This window comes from Protopterus annectens, chromosome 3.part0 (genome assembly GCF_019279795.1).
Source record: "Protopterus annectens isolate FY-2018-M chromosome 3.part0, PAN1.0, whole genome shotgun sequence".
Lineage (NCBI taxonomy): Eukaryota > Metazoa > Chordata > Ceratodontiformes > Protopteridae > Protopterus > Protopterus annectens.
The window spans coordinates 185,124,162-185,144,833 of record NC_056731.1 but is presented as its reverse complement, the minus strand read 5'-3'; the positions used below and the strand labels follow the sequence as shown (position 1 = coordinate 185,144,833).

The following is a 20,672-nucleotide window of genomic DNA, read 5'->3' as shown; positions in this document are numbered from 1 at the left end:
GTAGCTGTAGCCCTGGTGGAGTGGGACCTAATGTTAGCAGGTACTGGTTTCCCATGATGTGTGTAGCAGAAACGTATGCAATGTCCTATCCATTTAAAAATGGTCTGTTTTGAGATAGCTTTTCCTTGTGATCCTGTAGAATAGGCTACAAAGAGCTGGTCAGTTTTTCTGAAAGCCTTAGTTGTATCCAAGTAGTAACGCAATTGCCTGTGAATGTCCAAAGAGTGCAGGAGTCTTTCTCCTTTGTTCTGGGGATTTGGGAAGAAGGTGGTCAAGTGAATGGTTTGGTTTAGGGCCACACTGGATACCACCTTTGGCATAAAGGAAGGATTAGTTCATAGAGAAACTCTGTCTTGATGAAAAATGAGGAAAGGTTCCAATGCCATTAGTGCCTGTAGCTCTGAGACTCTTCTAGCTGAGGTTATTGCTAGTAGTAGGGTAGTTTTCCATGAAAGAAATGTTAAATCAGTTGAAAAAGCTGGTTCAAAGGGTGGCAGTGTAAGCTTTTCCAGGACAAAGTTGAGATCCCAAGTAGGTGTTGGAGCTCTCCTTGGCGGTCTTAAGTTCTTGGCCCCTCTGAGGTACTGTCTTAGGAGTGGATGTGAAAATAAAGGAGGATCCGTGCTGTAATGAGCTGAAATTGCTGAGGCGTGGATCTTAATAGATGAAAAGGAAAGTCCTTTGTGTAACATCTCAGTTAAATATTGTAGAATCTGAGGAATGTTCGGCTCCAGAGGATTTAGGCCTTTAGACTGGTTCCAGGAGCAAAATCTTTTCCATTTGTCTGAATAGGTTTTCCTGGTGCTGGGCCTCCTGGCCTCCAGAATGACATCCATAACAGCTTTGGATAAAGGTGTTGGCTGGTTGTTTAGGTAATTTGCCATGCAGCCAGGTTTAAAGTCTTGAGCTGGCTGTGTAGAATCAGATTGTCTCGCTGGGTGAGCAGGTGAGGAATTAGTGGCAAAATCCATGGTGGGCCCTGGGCCATGGTCCTTAAAACTGGATACCAATGTTGGCGTGGCCAGTCTGGTGCAACGAGAATCATTTGTGGCCTCTCTAATCTGACTTTCAGCAGTACCTTTGCTAGAAGAGGCAGTGGAGGGAAGGCATACACTGTTAATGTTTTCCTACTGAATGAGAGAGCGTCCACTTTCCAAACTAGTGGATGGAAGGTCCTCGTGCAAAATTTTTGAAGTTGGTGGTTGTGGGGGCTTGCAAACAGATCTATGTCTGGGCGTCCCCATTTTTGAGCTATCATTGCAAATACTTGTGGATCTAGTTTCCATTCATGTGGATCCATGATGTTTCTGCTTAGGTCATCTGCCAGTGTGTTTTTTCTTTCCTGGCAGGAATTGTGCTTGTAATTGAACCTGGTAAGACAGTGCAGTGTTCCACAAGGTCATTGCTTGCCTGCATAGAGGGTAGAAATGTGTGCCCCCTTGCTTGTTTATGTATCACATAACTGTGGTGTTGTCTGTCCTTATTAGTAGTTGTCCTAGGTGTAGAAGGTCCTTGAAAGCTGTTAGGGCATTCTGCACTGCTAGCATTTCTTTTTGATTGATATGCAGGTGTCTCTGATCTGTAGTCCATTTGCCCTGAATGCACTGCCCTGCCATGTGTGCTCCCCAGGCATAGTCCGATGCATCTGTTGTCATAGTTTGCCTGGCTGTGGGTAAGGTGAAAGGCTGACCCTTGTTGAGGTGACATGCCTGTGCCCACCATAGAAACTCCTGTTGAAGGCAGGGAATGAGTGGAATCATTGTTTCCAAGCTGTGGCTGTGCTGAGTCCCTACACTTTTCAGGTACCATTGTAATTTCCTCATATGCAGTTTTGCAAATGGTATTAGTAGAATGCAAGATGCCATGAATCCCAAGGCCTGCAGAATTTTTCTTGCAGGGAGTTGGGTCTTTGTTGCCATTATTTTGAAATATTGAAACAGCTGTCGTTGTTTGTCTGGCGTGAGATAAGCCATCTGGGCCGTTGTATTCAAGCTGGCACCCAGGAATGTTATGTTTTGTGAGGGCACTAGTTTTGATTTCTTTTCGTTTACCATGTACCCTAGGCAACTTAGAAGGTGTTTGACAAATGCCAGATGCTGTAAAAGAATGTCCTTGCTTTCTGCTTGAATAAGACAGTCGTCCAGGTATGGGTATATTTGAATTCCTTTTTGTCTGCAGTATGCAATTACTGGTGCCAGGCATTTTGTGAAGACCCTGGGCGCAGTAGATAAGCCAAAGGGCAGTGCAGAGAATTGATAATGCATTGAACCTGCAATGAAGCAGAGGTATCTTCTGCAATTCTGTCTGATAGGGACATGCAGGTATGCCTCCTTGAGGTCCAAAGTGACTAGCCAAGCATTCTTGCCCAGCATGTGAAGAAGCTGCTGTAGTGTTAGCATCTTGAATTTTGGTACTTGCAGATAGGTGTTCAAAATTGAAAGATCCAGAATGGGTCTCCATGCTTTGTCCTTTCTTGGAACTAGGAAGAGTCTTGAGTAAAATCCTTGTCCCTGCTCCTGTGTAGGTACCTGTTGAATAGCTCTCATGTTCATGAGAGCTGTAATTTGTTTTAGTGCCTCTGCCCACTGATTTGGTGTCAGGTTTGGCATTCCTTTGATCCTTGGTAAGGTATGAAAGTGGAATCTGTATCCTTGAGAGACAATGTTTAGAACCCATTTGTCTTTTGTGATGATGTGCCAGTTGTCTGCAAAAAATGCTAGTTTTCCTCCCAAGGGTGTTGCCAGGAGAGATTTGCTTGGTAGTTTGAGGATAGAGTCATTGTGTCTGCCTTCTGTTAGCTTGGGGCCTGTCTTCTCCTCCTTTCTGGGTAGCACAACCCCATTGGCGAGGTTTGTAAGGGCCCTGTGACTGACCTCTGCCCCTTGGGCATCTGTATTTGCGCCTCTGTGATCTGTCTGAAGCTGGAAAGGACCAATTTTTTGTTGGCCAATTTCTGCTGAAGCGAGGGGGTTGTACCTGCAAGAAATCCTTGACTGTTTGCATAGATTTAGCCTTATCCTCCATTTTCTTTAAAACCTCTTCTGCTTTGACACCAAATAATACATCCTGTTGTAAATGTGCATCTAATAATTTTGCTTTAACATAGTCAGGGAGGGTTTGCTCTTTTAACCAAGCATGTCTACGAATGACTGAGCCAGTAACAGCTGCTCTACAGGAAGCTTCCAGTGAATCAAATCCGCATTGTAAAGTATGCTTGCCCACCTGTTCAGCTGCATGCAACAGATCCTGCATTTCCTTGAACTCAGGCTGTTCTGAGTGTGTGCTCATTTTTTGTTTTAACTGAGACATCAGGAATTGTTGATATTTCAACATGTGAAACTGGCAATTTAATGCTCTCATAGCCAGAGTTGCAGAGGTGTATATTTTCTTTCCCCATCTTTCTAGGGCTCTGGAATCTCTTTCAGAGGGCACAGGATTTTTAGCCATAGAAGCCTTTGCTCCCTTAGGACCCTGGGATATGGTTTCTGGGTCAGCTACAGGGCTTTTATAAAGGAATTTGTGTGAGTCAGGTACTCTGTAGTATCTGTCTGGTTTGGCTGGAGCAGGAGGTAGAGAGTCTGGATTTAAACTAGACTCCAAGTAGGCATCATCCACAATATCTAAAACAGGAGGAATAGCAAAAGGTCTGTGCTGGGGTAATAGAAGGAACTCTCGGAGCCTTTTCTTAGAATCTGAGTAATCCTGGCCTTCCCAGTGAAAATGTTCCCTCATGGTATGTAATGTTTCCCCAAAGGAGTAGTCTTCAGGGGGAGATGCTGAGAGAATAGAGTCTTCAGCATCAGAATCCTCATAAGGTGGAAAAGTGCAATCCTGTTCCTCAGAAGAATCTGAGGAGAGAGAAACCTGGTCAGAGGATGCATAATCCTCCTCTTGTCTTGGTCTTTTATCAGGAGGGGGATGGGAACCCCTGATAAGAGTAATTAAATCTTCAGCCATCTTAAGCATCTGTTTCTTAGGCATGGGGCCTTGACCTGTAGACTGATGAACAGTTTTCTTAGGTTTTAAAGGAGTTTTAAGTTTAGCATAAGATTTAATGGTGAGTGTGAGTGTAGTCGGTCTGAAGACGCCTTCTGTAACCAAAGGTGTTTCCTCTGCACCGGTGTCTAAATCTGCTCCGGTGTCAGTAGATGGCTGCGTCGGCCTAGTAGACTCCGCGTGGGAGACGGCAGCTGTCTGGGGTTCCAGTTCTGTGGTCGTCAGGGGTTGCGTAGACGCCTCACTGAAAACCGGCGACAGGGCCAGCTGAGGCCTCGGGGTCTGGCTTATTCCTAGGCTGCCTGTCCTTATCCTTGCGTTTTTTAAGAATTGCGGTCGTTGGCTGCTCCGACAGCATGATATAATTGAATTTCCTACCAAAATAATGCCGTGCGAAGTCAAAACGGTGTTTGATAGTGCGTTTATTAAACCTAGCGCAAAACCGACAACCTGTGACGTTGTGGTCTGGGCCTAGGCAAGGAATACAATAGGAATGGAACTCCTTATGAGGTATTTGCTTCCCACAAGAAATGCAATTGTTAACTTTTTCTGACATCAGACTAAGGCAAGAAAATGTTCCCCAACGGGGTACTTAGCTGTATTAAAGACTTCGGACTGAAATTCAAATCGAAAATTTCAGGTGTCGGCTGACCGGCACTTGCGAACTGCTTCTGATTCGGGCACCGCGCGTCAAGAAAGACTGAAGACTTTGAATTTGGGCCGACTGCAGGACCGCCTGATGGCAGGATAACCCAAGTGTGATGACTGCAGCAGGGTAACACGATGAACATCTGTAACATTACTAACAAGTAACCAGTTTTTACCCAAACGATAACTAGGACTGTTTTATTTACAATTTGTATTCACATTGGGACAGCTCTATTCAACATGCTAGGATTTTAGCAGTCTTTTTGGAAGTTCAAAAAGTACTGTTATGAGGATGTCCTGAGATAAAATGGGAAAATGGCTGGAACATTTTCTCAATCAAATAGACATACTATATCATATGCAAAAAAGTGTCTAAAAAAACAGTCAAATGCTTTGGAAGTTGAGTAATTTTTAAAATGCATGTCATGCTGCCACTAATAAAATTAAATATTTTCAAAAACTACAGAAAGCAACTTGACTTAAAAAAGTTCATGAAAATTACCGTTGGTGTTGATGACCAAAAAAGCGCACATCGACTTGATTGTCTTCGGTCTGCATTACCTTAGCAGGCCAAAACCCGAAACCTTTCATCTTAGCCCAAACCAGCTCATGATTGGGTGTCTGCAAAGTTAATAAATAAATACATAAATAATTAGTTAGATAAAGACACAGTTTCACTGCACAGCAAGCAAATACAAAAAGTACAGTTGTGTACACTTACAATAAATGTAAATGTTCAAGTGTATTCACTGTTGCAGTCATCCCTGTGGATTATCCTTGCTGTGGTAGCCCTCGGCCAGGCTGAATACCAGAGTCAATATTTTTCTGTGTCGGCTGCTGTCGCCTGTAGTCTGACGTCAGTTCGTCAGTGTTATAAAGCAAGGCAGCTGACACCATTACATCAGTTTTTCTGGCCATAACCCATCAGAAGCACAAGGAAATATGGTAAAGTGGTCCTGGTGGCAAAAAGCCACCATGGGAAGCTTATGCCCCCCCTAGGGAAAGAGGATATAAGGGGGAAGGAGGGAGAGAAACCAGGACTGCAACAGTGAATACAGTCAAACATCTACATTTATGGTAAGTGTACACAACTGTACTATGTTCTTCGTGTTTCACTGCTGCAGTCATCACCTGTGGGAGGATTCCAAAAGCTGAGGACATGGGTGGCAGTATTAGTTAGAGCCGCAAGCCCTGCAGAAATGCAGATGCAAACTCTGCCCTAGCCTTAGAGAAAAGAGATAGGTGGTAATGTTTTATAAAGGTATGGCTAGAGGTCCAGGTGGCAGCTTCCAAGATGTCCCTGGTGGGAAATCCTCTGAGAAATGCTGTGGAAGTGGAGGCTGGGAGTGGTTTCCCATGTAGTCTGTAGCAGAAATGGATACAGTGTGATATCCTTTTGGAAATGGATTGCTTGGAAATGGGCTTCCCCTCTGTCCCTGGTCCAGGTAGTATCTGAGTTGTCTGTGCATGTCTACTGAGTGCAGAATTCCTTCCCCCTTGTTTTGAGGATTAGGAAAGAAGGTGGGTAGATGTATGGCCTGTTTGAGGGTCACATCAGATACCACCTCGGGCATAAAGGAGGGGTTAGTCCTCAGGGAGACCCTGTCTGCATGGAAAATGATGAAGGGCTCAAAGGCCATGAGTGCCTGAATTTCTGAAACCCTTCTGGCTGAGGTGATAGCTAGTAGGAAAGCAGTCTTCCAGGAGAGGTATCTCAAGTCTGCTGAAGCAGGTTCGAATGGTGGTAAGCTTAATTTTTCTACAACATAATTCAGGTCCCAGGCTGGCATGGGTGGCCTTCTGGGAGGTCTAATATTAGAAGCCCCTCTGAGGAATTGTTTAATCAAAGGATGTGAGAAGAGGGGCTGGTCTGTTTTGAAATGAGCTGAAATGGCTGAAGCATGGATTTTAATAGAAGAGAAGAAGAGGCCACTATTGAGTAACTCAGCTAGGTAGTCCAGGACAACAGGGATGGAAAGTAGTGAGGTATTGCCCCTTCTGGACTGGCTCCAGGAGCAGAATCTTTTCCATTTCCCTGAGTAAGATTTTCTTGTGCTGGGCTTTCTAGTTTCTGTGATAATGTCTAGGACCTGTTTGCTTAACAGGGACCCCTTGTTTACTTTTAAAGTATTAGCCATTCTGACAGTTTGAGTCTGCAAGTCTGGGTGCAGCATCCCCCCCACCCCACGCCAGGCTGGGTCAAGATGTCGGAGATCAAGGGAAGTTGCCTGGGAGGCTGCAATGTCAGGCTGTGCAGTAAGGGGTACCAATGCTGTCTAGGCCAATCTGGAGCAATGAGGATGGCCTTTGGTCTCTCCTCCCTTATCTTGATTAGTACCTTGTGAATAAGAGGCAGAGGAGGGAATGCATACACAAAGAGAGAGTTCCAGGGGAAGGTCAAGGTATCCACCTTCCACACTAGGTGGTGATACTCTCTAGTACAGAATTTTTTTTAGCTGATGGCTGAGGTGTGAAGCAAAGAGATCCACCTCTGGAGTTCCCCACTTCTGAATGACTTGCAAAAAGATTTTTCTGTGGAGCTGCCATTTGTGGGGGTCCAGTAAATTTCCTGCTTAGGTGGTCTTCCAGGGTGTTGTTGATCCCTGGTAGGTATTGGGCAATTAGGTGCAATCCCATGGAGGAGGCTGTCAGCCAGAGGTTCATGGCTAGCCTGTACAGAGGGTAAGATTGGGTCCTTCCAGGTTTGTTGATATACCACATTACTGTGGTGTTGTCTGTTTTGATAAGGAGAACCCCTGGCCTGAGATGGGGTTTGAAGGATGTCAGAGCCTTTTGTACTGCCATAATTTCCTCCTGACTGATGTGTAAAAGAAGGTGCTGGGCATCCCAAAGACCTTGGGTGTACCTGCCTGCTATGTGAGCGCCCCAAGCAATGTCTGAGGCGTTGGTGGTGATGGTCTGGCTGGAGGGCAGAGGATGAAGGGAAGACCCTTGTTCTTGGCACAGGCACCTGCCCACCACAGAAACTCGGCCCTTATACAGGGGATCAGAGGGAGAAAAGGTCTCTTGAGGCTGACCATGCTGACACCAAAGGTTCTTTAGATACCACTGAAGTTTCTTCATGTGAAGCCTGGTCAGAGGAATTAGAAGGATGCAAGATGCCATATACCCCAAGGCTTGCAGGAACTTCCTCGCAGTGAGGTGACTTCTGGAAGCCAGCTGAGTAAAGTAGAGAGGCATGAAGCTCGGCTTTTCTGAGGATAGGAAGGCCATTTGGGATGCTGTGTCCAACAGTGTTCCCAAGAAAATGACCTTCCTGGAGGGTGTTTGCTTTGATTTCTTCTCGTTAATTTCTTCTCGTTAATGGTGAACTCTAGAGAAGTTAGGAGGGTTTTGACAAAGAGGTGGTCCTGGAGCAGCTTTTCTTTGCACTCTGGCTGAATGAGGCAGTTGTCCAGATAAGGGTAAATCTGTATATTTCTCTGTCTGCAAAATGCTAAGGCCGAGGCTAAGCATTTGGTGAATACTCTGGGTGCAGTAGATAAGCCAAAGGGTAGCGCAGAGAACTGAAAGTGTTGTGAGCCTGCTCTGAAGTGCAGGAATTTCCTGTAGGATTCCCTTACGGGGATGTGGAGGTAGGCATATTTTAGGTCTAGGGTCGCTAGCCAGGCATTTTTTGTCAGCGTAGGCAGCAGCTGCTGCAAAGTTAGTATTTTGAATTTGGGGACCCACCAGGGAGGTGTTCAGAATGGATAGATCCAGGATGGGGAGGGGGGGGCAAGTGCCCTCTTTTCTGGGAACAAGGAATACTCTGGAATAAAAGCCTTTGCCTGTTTGATCTGAGGGGACAGGTTCTACTGCCCCCGGGATAGGACAGTTTGGACCTGTTTCAATGCCTCTGCCCACTGATTTGGAGGTAAGTCTGGGTACCCTTTTGGAATTGGGAGTTCGTTGAAAGAGAATTTGTATCCCTGAAAAATAATCTTTAAGACCCATTGGTCCTTTGTTACAGAAAGCAAATTTTCTTTGCAGAGGGAGAGCCTTTCTCCTAGTTTTTGGTGAGTGAAAGGAGGGCAGAGGGGGGAGAGGGAGTCATTGAGAGTTTTTGCCATAGAAGGGTGGCTTAGAACTCCCTGCCTTTGGGGCAGAAGTGGTCCACTATTTGGTTCTCTGCTGCCCCTGTGATAGGGGCCTGGGTGGTCTGTCCCTGTGGGGCTTACCTTGGCCCTGTCTGCTAGGTGCAAGGAAGGACCAGTGCTTAGACGGGGAGTTCCTGCTGAACCTAGGAGGTTGAACCTGAAAGAAATATTTTACTATTTGCATAGATTTTGCTTTGTTTCCCATCTTTTTGAGCACCTCTTCTGCTTTTGCTCCAAACAAACGGTCCTTATCCAGGGGTGCATCAATTAGTTTAGACTTGACATGATCAGGGAGAGGATGTTCCTTCAACCAGGCATGTCTCCTAATGACAGATCTTGACATGATCAGGAAGAGGATGTTCCTTCAACCAGGCATGCCTCCTAATGACAGATCCTGACACTGCTGCCCTCCTTGAGGCTTCTAGGGTGTCATATCCACAGTGTAATAAGTGTTTGGCCACCTGACAAGTAGAGTGCAGTAAATCTGCTCTTTCGAACTGGCACAGTCAGGAAAGGTTGAAATCTTTTGTTTTAATAGTTCCAAAGTGTGTTGTTGATATTTTAACATATGGAACTGACAGTTGAGTGCTCTGATAGCTAAGGTTGCAGAGGTGTATACTTTTTTACCCCATCTGTCCAGAGCTCTGGAATCCTTGTCAGAAGGAATAGGATTCTTGGCAGAACTAGTCTTAGCTCCTTTATGTACCTACGTAATGACCTTTGGGTCTGCAGCAGGATTTCTGTACAGGTATTTGTTAGAATCTGGTACTCTGTAATACCTGTCAGGTTTACTGGGAGCAGAGGGGAGGGCGTCAGGGGCTAAGCTGGACTCATGGAAAACATCTTCCATCACTTCTAAAATAGGGGGGATGGCCAGGGGTCTGTGCTAGGGCAGGCCCAGAAACTCTCTACGTCTTTTCTTAGACTGGGGGAAATCCTAAGATTCCCACTGGAAATGTTCCCTGAGGGTGTGAAGGGTCTCCCCAAAGGAAAGGTCTTCTGGTGGGGAGACAGAAGGAATGGATTCCTCTGCATCTGAATCCTTATAAGCAGTCAAAGATTATTGTTCCTCTTCAAAATCTGAATAGTCAGATTCCTCAGAATACTGTTCTGTCATAATTTCTGAAGAAGGGTGTCTTTTCTTTTTAGAAGTTGTGGCCTGACTACCTCTGATAAGGGAGATGAGATCTTCTGCCATTTTAACCATTTATGCTTGGGGGTGCAGAAGGAGCAAGATGGTGGCTAGAGGCAGATTTTCTAGGAGTGGCCTGTCTTCTAGGACTAACAGTATCCGTCAGTCTGAGAGAAACAGTAGTCAGATAAGAAGACATCATTTCTTTGTCTAGATTTGTTAGTGTGAGAGGCCTCCATGGAAGCTGGTGCCTGTGTCGTGGCTCTGGACCTAACCAAGGCAAAGACAGCCAAAGGCTTGGAAGACGAAGATGATTTCTGCGGCTTACCAGACTCTGAAAGGATCTCGGAAGAGACCTGCATAGATATCGAATAGGGCAACAGGGGCTGTGAAAGCACCTCACTGAATTCCGGAGAACTGACAACCTGCTTAGTGGTAGAGTGGTCGGAAGGCTTAGCCTTGTGTAGTCTGTCTCTATCTTTATCTCTGCGTTTTTTCGTAATGTCCACAGATTGTTGGCTGATGGACGCCATTTTGAAATGCAAAGACGGAAGATGAAAATACCTGTCTACAATAAGAGCTCTACAGCGAATGGTTCTTGCATTAAAGAGGGACAGGACCGACAACGGGGGACGGCGTGGTCTGGGCCTAAACAAGTGACGCAGTATGAATGGAACTCTCGGTGTGGTATCTGCTTTCCACAAGCAAGACAATTGTTAACTTTTTCGGACATCGGTTAGTACAAGAAAAAAGGATCCCCAATGGGGGTACTTAGCTTTAGACTTTTTCAGCTGAAATTCAAACTCTGGTAGCGACTGAGCAGCACACTTGCAAACTGCTTCTGCTACGGGCTGCACGGCAAGAACGACTGATGTAATGGCGTCGGCTGCCTTGCTTTACAGCATTGACAACCTGATGTCAGACTACGGGCGACAGCAGCTGATGCAGAAAAACATTGACTCTGGTATTCGGGCTGCCCAAGGGCTATCACAGCAGGGATAACACCCAGAGGTGATGACTGCAACAGTGAAACACGAAGAACATCATCTACTTGGTGCATTCCAACCATACAAATTAATGTGCTGGAAATCATTTTATTTCTAATAACTGGGTTAGTTTTCTATACAAAACATCTGGGTATCACTTCAGACAGCAGGTGGACGAGTTGTATACAATGGTTAGAAAAATATAAATGAAACCGTATACAATTACAAAAGTAAGTTTAAAAATCAAGATAACAGTAGCAAATCAAATACAAAAAAGGGTTGAAGAAATTCAATACAAGTTATTTAATAGAGTACACTGCAGTGCAACATAAAGAGGGTGCTGCACTCTTCAATGTACCATTTTTCTTCTGACATGTTAATCTGAGGCCCCAGCTGCCTGAGTTGGTGGTGGCTCAGGAGGATGTAAAAGATCCCATAGCAGGTATTGAAAAGAGAAGGGGAAGTTCGCTTGTGTTCTACCCAAAATTCCCCTAGTCAGTAGAAATACTACCTTGGGTCTTCCCTGAAAAGTGACCATTGCTCTAGTGGGACTAACCCAGTCAACAAAGTGCAAATAAAATAAAATAACAAAATATTTCAAATGATACCCTAAAGGATATCACTAATTAACAACAAAGTGACGTAACAATCACCTAAGCATTTTTTTTTTTTTTTTTTTTTTGTTTTTGAGCAGTGATGTTGCAGAAACTCCTCTCATTCCACCTGGCACACCAAACCCAGTGGCATTCCCAAGTTTATCACAATAAAAAGAAAGGCATCCCTCCATTTCTTTTCTGTTGCAAGTTTCTGCAAGGAAGCTCTTGACAAAGTACAAGCCACAAAAAACAAACATACAGAAAAACAGATATACTGCAAATCTGACGTCTGTTTTCACCACTCATTACTACTAGAATATGAACCCAAGGCATTAAGATTCCTCAAGAGCACTCTGTTAAATTATTTTCATGGCTGAACCATTTTTTTAAGCAAAGTGCTAGTCCAGACACTTGCTGACTCCATGGTGTATGGAGAGAAAACCTTGACTACAACTCACAGTGCCAGGGTTCAGTTAGCAAACTCTGCTGCTGGAGCAGCCAATGCTGGCTTGTCCCATAATGGGAAACGGAGGCATCTAGGTTCACCGCTGTGTACACACACACACTGCAGGATGGGTGCACTGCAGCACAGAGTTGTAATGTTATCAGAATTCAGCCCAAGCAAGACAGCATGTCTTCTATGTAGCATACTTTATAACTGCAGCCTGTTTTGCACAGTAACATGTATGGACATAGCTAGTATTGTGAGCTGTGCTAAGTGTTCAAGAATTAGAGGGCAGCATCCAGTCAGGAAAAAAAAAAGTCACATCTGATGACTACAGATGATACCATCACATGACCATCTCTCATCCATGGGGGGAAAGGGTGACATATGAATGAGTAGACTTGGCTGCTACAATGGGAACTAACAAGCCAAACAGTCACAGGAGGGTTGATGGCTGGAAGACAGCTAGGGCATAAAAAAGAATATTAAAAAAGTACAACACACACACTAGTTGAGGCTTCAAAGACTGATACAGTGAACTAAGAAGATATGAAGCCAAAATTCCACAGAGTAAATTCCATCTTAGATCTCCTTGCATCAGGGTTCACGCCAGCCCTAGACAATTACAGACATGAGAGTACTCACCCTACCAAGTGAATTTTCAAAAAGGCAATCTGCAAAGGAAAAAAGTTGGACTCTCCATTCTGGCAGCTTTATCTTGGCAATTTGTCAAGAATTTTAAACTCCCACACCCAAGGCAAGCATCCCCCCTCCACCCTACATAGAGCAAGCTGCAGCATCAATCAGGACCAGGAATGTGTACCAAACTACTCTCAAGGAACCAGAGAAGGATGCACATGAAAATCAAAATCAAAAATCAAACATGAAATAACGACAGAATTGTAATTTTACACAGAACAGGGCACATGAAATAATTGGGGGTAGAATAAGTATCCACTTAAGACCGCCATCTCAATGATTAACTGATACAGTGAGCACTCACTTCTCTGTAATGTCTTACTTCACTGGGCCTTCACCAGTGGACAACAACTAAGAAGAACCTAAGTAGTAGAAATGAAACCACCCAAGCACCCAAGATCGACAAGAGCAAGAACATCCAAGAAACAAAAGTTTAGAAGGCAGAATCTTGTAAAGCATCTTCCATCATGACCAGTGCTTTGGTAAGTCCTGGAGAAATGCCCAGGAATCTCCCATGACATTTTTAAATAATGATGAGCAAAAGTCACCCATCACATCCAGTGAAACTATCTAGATGGTCTGTGGTGGAATGAGCATCACACATTGAAAAATCACCACAAAGACACTACTATAACAGATATGTTTGCGGACGCTTCCAAGTGCAAACACTGGTCAAGAACACTTGGTCTTCTTATAAAGACGATGAGGCAGAAACAAAAGCTACATCCTCTCTACCACCATGGAATAGGCCATACTGCTCCTTAAAGCATACAGACTGGGACTGTTAAAACCACCAAGTACTTTCTTCAACCATGTCCAAGATCCACTACATCACAAGTAAAGGCCCTTCAAGTAAGAACAAAAAAACTTGAAGCAATAGCCTTTCATGGACAGCTATGACCTATATAATAAAGAGTGCTGCAGCATGCCTTCTTCAGACACTCAGAGACTCAGCAAGGGGTCGAAAAGAGACAAACAAGTCAGGTTTTTGGATATTATTTACATACATGGGCGCCCTTTTCCTACTGGGATCTAGACTGATCTAGGAGAAAAAAAGGAAGCCATAGGAGGTGTTGTATACATCTTTCATGGTCACACAGTCATTCCTTTCTTCTGGTACTCCTCAACTCATTACATCCGAGTGACACCTACAGGTGCTTCTGCAGTTAACTCCTACTGACGCCTCTAGGCGTCAACTATTGCTTGTTCATATTTGCATCAATAATTCCGAAAGCATGCTGTGTAGAAAGTTTTAAAAGATTTCATCTTAAAGCTTACAGAATGTCAAACACAACTGAATTAATATATGACCTCTGTCTAGTGCAAACAAATAGATATTAACTGTTGTTTTTATGATATTAATTTATAAAGATATAATTTTCACATTTTTCTAACTATCTCAGTAACCAAGTAACACAAGACAGAATGGCTTAGCTTCACATGAAAGCTCTCCACAAGATGAATACAATGCTGCTGACAGTATGTGTGTAACTTGAGTGGCTGCTGAGATATTTTAAGTTGTTTACAAAATATTACAAATGTGATCGTTACTGTCTGTTTGTCTTTTCGGCTTTTTCCCGGTTAGGGGTCGCCACAGCAGAACTCCGGTCTGCTAATATTTGGCAGTAGATTTCTATGGTGCCAAGTTGCCAGCCCAACGCTCAACCTTCAGCGAAGGCACGCCCATTCACGCATGTCTTTTGGAGGCCACTTGACTGTGGGAGGACATGCAGACTCCACGCAGAAGGCACTCCAGCCAAGAATCGAACAGGCGAACCTCTTGCTGTGAGGCAACAACGCTACCGCTGTACCACCGCGGCTTTGATAGTTACTGTCTGTGATTTACAAAATTTGGTTTAAGGCCTAGAACCTAAAGAATACTACCACTATAAAAATAGTTTGTGCTGAAGAGTTTGCCATTTATACTTCTTTCATAACCCCAATAGTTCCAGAAATATGAACATTTGCTTGAAATGTGAGGACAATTTGATTCTGTCAAGAAGGTTAGGTTCCGCCCACTGGAAGTTACACTACAAACCTCCTGAGCTCCATTGGAGTGAATGAGTTAACAAGGACCCTCTCTAGAAACAGTGCATCCAGAATGGCTGTCAGAGTTCATATCCAGTGCAAATATATGTCAGCGGCTACTGCCACAGTCATTGCAAGAAATAAATAAATATTCTACAGGCAATATTCTCTTGATAAGTTTTTTTTTCCTGAAAGTGCCTTGACTCCAGAAGCTGGGACCTCTGATATCTTTACTAGTACAAACCCTACTAAAGAACACTAGGACATATGAAACAAACGTCTCAATGCCATATGTCATATAAACAACAGAAAGCACACACTTGTCAAACCTAGTCAAAGCTTTGGACTTCATAGTGAATGGCACGCTGGTAAACTGTTTATGGGTTTCAGTCTTATGCTGGATTGAAGAAATAAACTAACAGTCTGCCTCAGAATACTCAAAGAACAAAATATGCCAATCTGCCTGGACTTGCTCAAGAGAAACACATTTTTTTTGGGAAGATGGAGAAACAAATAAGGATGCCTTTAGGTTAGAGTCTCTCTGAAAAACTAATGACCTAAGATTCCTCTTTCTTTCTCCATATGTACAAGTAAAACATTTTATGGAAGGAATGAATAGGGGCCAGCAACCAGACTGCAAAGAAACTAATGAGAAATGTAGGGTCTTCTTTCCCCAATGAGGGTTCTTCACAGGGGCAATAACAGCACAAAAGAAATCAGTACCAAGGTCCATCTTACAGATGGAGACTTCATTGCTTTCAACATCCCTGTTTAGCAACAGAATTTGGGTGTGAGGAGACATCAGTATCAGTACCAGTCAAGGACTGTATCAGGTACGAGGCTCTTAAATGCAAGGAGAAGCACTGGCTAAAGGGATAACTAGCGAGCAAGAACATGGGCAAGGTGTCTTGCATCAACATCAACTGGAACTCCCTAACTATGTTTTTTCTTCATCTACATACCTCATCACACATCAAACAAGAAAGTATGTCTAAGGAAATGGTCATAACTGAGGACATAGCAGGCAGAGGAGTGCCTGCAGGTGCATTATCTACACTCATTGTTAAGTCAACAATTCAGAGGAAAATTATGGGAATAGACCTTTCAGACTGCTGTCCAATCTCACAACCAGACTCCTGGTACTTGAGTGTGCATTCCATAATATAGGCCAGGTTGTGCACTCAAGGATAGTTGGTCTAGCACTCAAGCCCCAATATATACTCCTAAGACTAGCTGCTGGTGAGGGTGCCTCTCTGAAAGAATAGTTGTGTAAAATTTTACCATAACCATAGATGTCCTTCTCTTCCATGTTGCATTATTCCAAACTTTTAGGTTAGCCTCCGCTTGCTACCCGAATGTCTGGCCAGTACACAAAAACCTGTAGTCACTGCTAGGTATGTGGGACGTCTGACATTGGCCTAGGGAGTGTGGGCTATAAAAGTGATATCTGCACATACCTTTCCTCAGAACTGAATGCCCCAGTCAGACCCCATTCTCAGGATAGCTATATAAGTTCTGTGTCATCCAAGAATGAACAGTTTAGATGGAAAGAAGGGGGTAAGGAGGGAGGGAGGGAATGAATGCTGCAACATGGAAGAGAAGGACATCTATGGTTATGGTAAGATTTTACACAACTATTCTATGTCCTTCTATTCTCACGCAGCAGTATTCCAAAGTCTTGGGTGAGTGCCAGAGTTCACAGGGAAGAAGGGGGTGATGGTATGGAACTGTTCTCCATGAAGCAATGAAGGATTCCCCTAGCAAACCCCACTCTGGATCTGAAGATGTGATCCAACCTTCAGGGTTTAGTGAAGGTATGGACAGATGTCCATGTAGCTGCCTCCTGAATGGACGCAGTGTCTATTCCTTTGAAGAAGGCCCCCAATGAAGCCATGGCTCTAGTGGAGTAGGCCTTAATTTTTTAATTGAGTTGTTTCCCATGGAATGTGCAGCAAAAGGAAATAGCCTTGGAAATCCTAGCAGAAATGGTCTGTTTTGTCACCTCCTTTCCCAGAGCGCTGGGGTGAAAGAAGACAAATAGTTGCTCTGATTTCCTAATGGCCTTAGTCTTGTCAAGGTAAAATCTTAGTTGTCTGTAAACATCAAGGGAATATCAGACTCTTTCATTGTCACTTTGGGGGTGAGGGGAAAAAAGGTGGGCATGTGGATACCCTGATTTAAGGACAGCTCTTTGACCACCTTGGGCATAAAGGAGGGTTGGTCCTCAAGGTCACTCTATCCTTGTGGAAGATGAGGAAGGGAGGAGTTGCCATGAGAGCCTGGAGCTCTGATGCTCTTCTGCCTGATGTCAGGGACATGAGGAGTACAGTTTTCCAGGTACAATGTTTCAGAGATGCCTTAGATGTTGGTTCAAAGGGGACCACAGTGAGTTTCTCTAAAACGTAATTTAGATCCCATGGAGGTGGAACTAGCCTCCTGGGGGGCCTGAGGTGTAGTACTCCCTTAAGGAATAACTTTGGAGGGAAAAGTACAGTTGTGTACACTTACCATAAATGTAGATATTCGAGTCTATTCACTGTTGCAGTCATCACATTTGGGTTGTCTGCCTGCAGGTAGCCCTCAGCTGGCCTGAATACCAGAGTCTTTGGATTTCTTCGTTGGATGCTCTCTCTTCTTCCTTGACGTCAGGTCGTCAGGGGTATAAAACATGCAGCCGACTCCATTACATCAGTTTTTCTTGCCCCAAATGTCAGGTGCACCCACAATAGGAACCAATTACATGGTATGGAACACCCCCAACAAAAAGCAAATACACATGATATAATAAATGCCAAACAAGAAGGAAAGGTAGAGCCAAGAGAAGTCAAGGGGCTGGAGGGACAGTAACCAGGACTGCAACAATGAATACACTCGGACATCTACATTTATGGTAAGTGTACACAACTGTACTATGTTCTTCATGTTTCAATGTTGCAGTCATCACATTTGGGTTGATTCCCAAAGCTAAGGAAGGGAGGAGGAAGTTAAAGAGCATTAAGGCTAGCTATTAATCCCTGCAAGACTGCAGTGGCAAATCCAGCTCTGGATTGATATGCAGGTGCATCTATCTCAGGTTCCATTTTTTTGGGAAGATGGAGAAACAAATAAGGATGCCTTTAGGTTAGAGTCTCTCTGAAAAACTAATTACCTAAGATTCCTCTTTCTTTCTTCCTCCATATGTACATAGGTATTTGCTGCAAGATTCCCTTATTGGGACATAGAGGTAAGCTTCCTTTAAGTCTAGGGTTGCCAGCCAGGCATCCTTGGCTAGCATGGGAAGAAGCTGTTGCAGAGTTAGCATTTTGAATTTTGGAACTACCAGAAAGGTGTTGAGAATAGAGAGGTCCAGGATAGGATGCTAGGATTTGTCTTTTCTGGGTACCAGAAAAAGTCTTGAATAAAAACCTTGTCCCCTTTGTTCTGCTGGGACAGGCTGACTAGCCCTGATATTGAGAAGAGAGAGAACCTGTTGTTGGGCCTCTGCCCATTGATTTGGGGGTAGGTCTGGTCAACCATTTGGGGTTGGTAGTGTGTGGAAGTGGAATCTGTATTCTTCAGAAACTATGTTCAAAACCCATTTGTCCTGGGTAATGAGTTCCCAGATTTTTGCATGCAAGGCGATCTTTCCTCCTAAGGGAGCAGGTAGTTGAGCAGGACTTGGAAGGGTTAAGCATAAGTCACTGTGCCATTTTTTTCCGTAAGGGGGTGGCTTACTACTCCCTGCTTTGGAAGTGGCGGCCCCCCCACTGTTTAGGTGTGTGCGTAGCCTGAGACTGTAGCCTAGGTGGCCTTCTGTTCTTGGGTTTGGACTGAGAAGGCCTAGAAGGGACTGGAAAGGACCAGTTCTTTGAAGGCCAATGCCTACTGAATTTGGGAGGCTGCACTTGTAGGAAATCTTTAACAGTTTGCATAGATTTAGCTTTTTCCTCCATCCTTTTGAGAAATTCTTCTGCTTTGTTGCCAAAAAGGCTGTCTTGGTTTAAGGGAGCATCCAGTAACTTAGCTTTTACATGAGCTGGCAAGTTTTGTTCCTTAAGCCAAGCATGCCTTCTAATTACAGACCCAGTGACAGCAGCCCTGCAAGATGCTTCTAAAGCGCCAAAACCACATTGCAAAGTATGTTTACCAAATTGTTCTGCAGAATGCATAAATTCCTGTAATTCTTTGTGTTCAGTACAGTCAGGAATCAACATCATTTTCTATTTAAGTAGCCCCGTAACATGCTGCTGACATTTTAGCATATCAAACTGGCAATTTAAAGCCCTAATGGCCAATGTAGCAGAAGTGTATACCTTCTTACTCCATCTGTCTAAGGCTCTAGAATCTTTATCAGAAGGGGTAGGATTTTTGGCAGCAGTAGCCTTAATGCCTTTTGGTCCTCAGGAAATGGTCTCTGGATCCGCAGAAGGATTCTTGAAGAGGAACTTGTGAGAGTCAGGTACTCTGTAGTACCAGTCAGGTTTTCTGGGAGCTGGAGGAAAAGTGTCTGTGGGGTAAGGCTAGATTCCAAGAAAGCATCATCTACAATGCCCAGAACAGGAAGGACAGCTAAAAGCCTGTGTTGAGGTAGTAGTAAGAATTCCCCAAGTCTCTTTTTGGACTCAGAGTAATCCTGGCTTTCCCAGCGGAAATGCTCCCTAAGAGTGTGCAAGGTTTCACCAAAAGAAAAATTCTCTGGAGGGGAAGCAAAGGGAATGGAAACCTCTGCATCAGAATCCTCATAAGTAGATAAGGGAAAATTCTGGTAATCAGAAGGAGGAGAAATATCAGATTCCTGATCAGAAGAATCAGAAAGAAAATAATTTCTAGGTCTCTTAGAGGGGGAAGGCTGGCTTCCCCTAATTAAGATAATAAGGCCTTCAGCCATTCTAAGCATTTGTTTTTTAGCCATATGGGCCTGAGCCTGTGATTTGGTCATCTGTTTCTAGGCGTGGTGCAAGTTTTTCGCCTGGATGAAAATTATGGCGTCGGTTTAATATGAATGTCTGTAGGCCTGAATACCCCCTCAGAAGCCGGTGCCTGCACAGCAGCTCCGGACCCATCCGAGGTAGAGACATCCACAGGTTCCATAGTCGAAGAAGCATCTCACGGCATGGGTCTTCCCGAATGGGTCTTCAGTAGAGTCCTGCGAATCACGGGCTGTGAAAGCACCTCACTGAATACCGGCAGACTGGTGACTAGCTTAACGGAAGCGTCATTGGCAATTTTGGACCTATGTGGTCTGTCTCTGTCTTTATCCTTACGTTTTTTCAGAATATCAGTAGTCGGATGGCTTGATGAAGCCATTTTGGAGTACACAGAATGAGTACGAAAGTAATTAGCTGCAAAAATAACCTGACAACGAATAGTTTGGGCGTTGAACAAGGCACAAAACTGACAAGGAGGGATGTCGTGGTCTAGGCCTAAACAGGGGATGCAGTAAGAATGAAAATCTGTATGAGGTATTTGCTTTCCACAGGTAAGACAATTGTTAACTTTTACTGACATCGGTTAGAGCAAGAAAAAGGATCCCGAATGGGGTACATAGCTTTTTTGAATACTTCGGGTCTGAAACTTGAAAACGAAAATTTCAGGAGTCGGCCAACCAGCACTTGCGAACTTCTTCTGTTTCGGGCACAGCAAGGCAAGAAAGACTGATGTAATGGCGTCGGCTGCATGTTTTATACCCCTGGCAACCTGACGTCAAGGAAGAAGAAACTGCATCCGATGCAGAAATCCCAAGACTCTGGTATTTAGGCCGGCTGAAGACTACCTGCAGGCAGATAACCCAAATGTGATGACTGCAACAGTGAAACACGAAGAACATCGGGAAGCTAGAGGGAGATCAAGAGGCAGACAGCCCAAAATAGCAGCAAGGTGTGCTTTAATAGAGGAATAAGCCAACTCTGCTTGCAAGAGTTCACACAGACAGGAAAGCACTAAGGGGACCTCACTTTGAAATGGGTCTAGCTGCCTTTGTAGACGCCACATGGAGAATCTCTTCCATTTAGACAAATAAGATCTAGTGTTAGTTTTCCTGGCCTCCTGCAGAACTCTTAGCAC

The 20,672-nt window shown here is 44.2% G+C and overlaps 1 protein-coding gene across 6 annotated transcripts in view; it reads right to left on the bottom strand.

Annotated features, from left to right (window-relative positions):
- The window catches only part of ZMYND11 (zinc finger MYND-type containing 11), a 1,778,022-nt gene that overhangs the window by 373,752 nt on the left and 1,383,598 nt on the right, over nucleotides 1-20,672 (bottom strand). For all 6 annotated transcript variants that reach the window (XM_044064681.1, XM_044064682.1, XM_044064678.1 and 3 more), the window contains one exon: nucleotides 5,147-5,265. In XM_044064681.1, coding sequence (XP_043920616.1) covers nucleotides 5,147-5,265 — 119 coding nt within the window. The remainder of the gene's footprint in view (nucleotides 1-5,146; nucleotides 5,266-20,672) is intronic.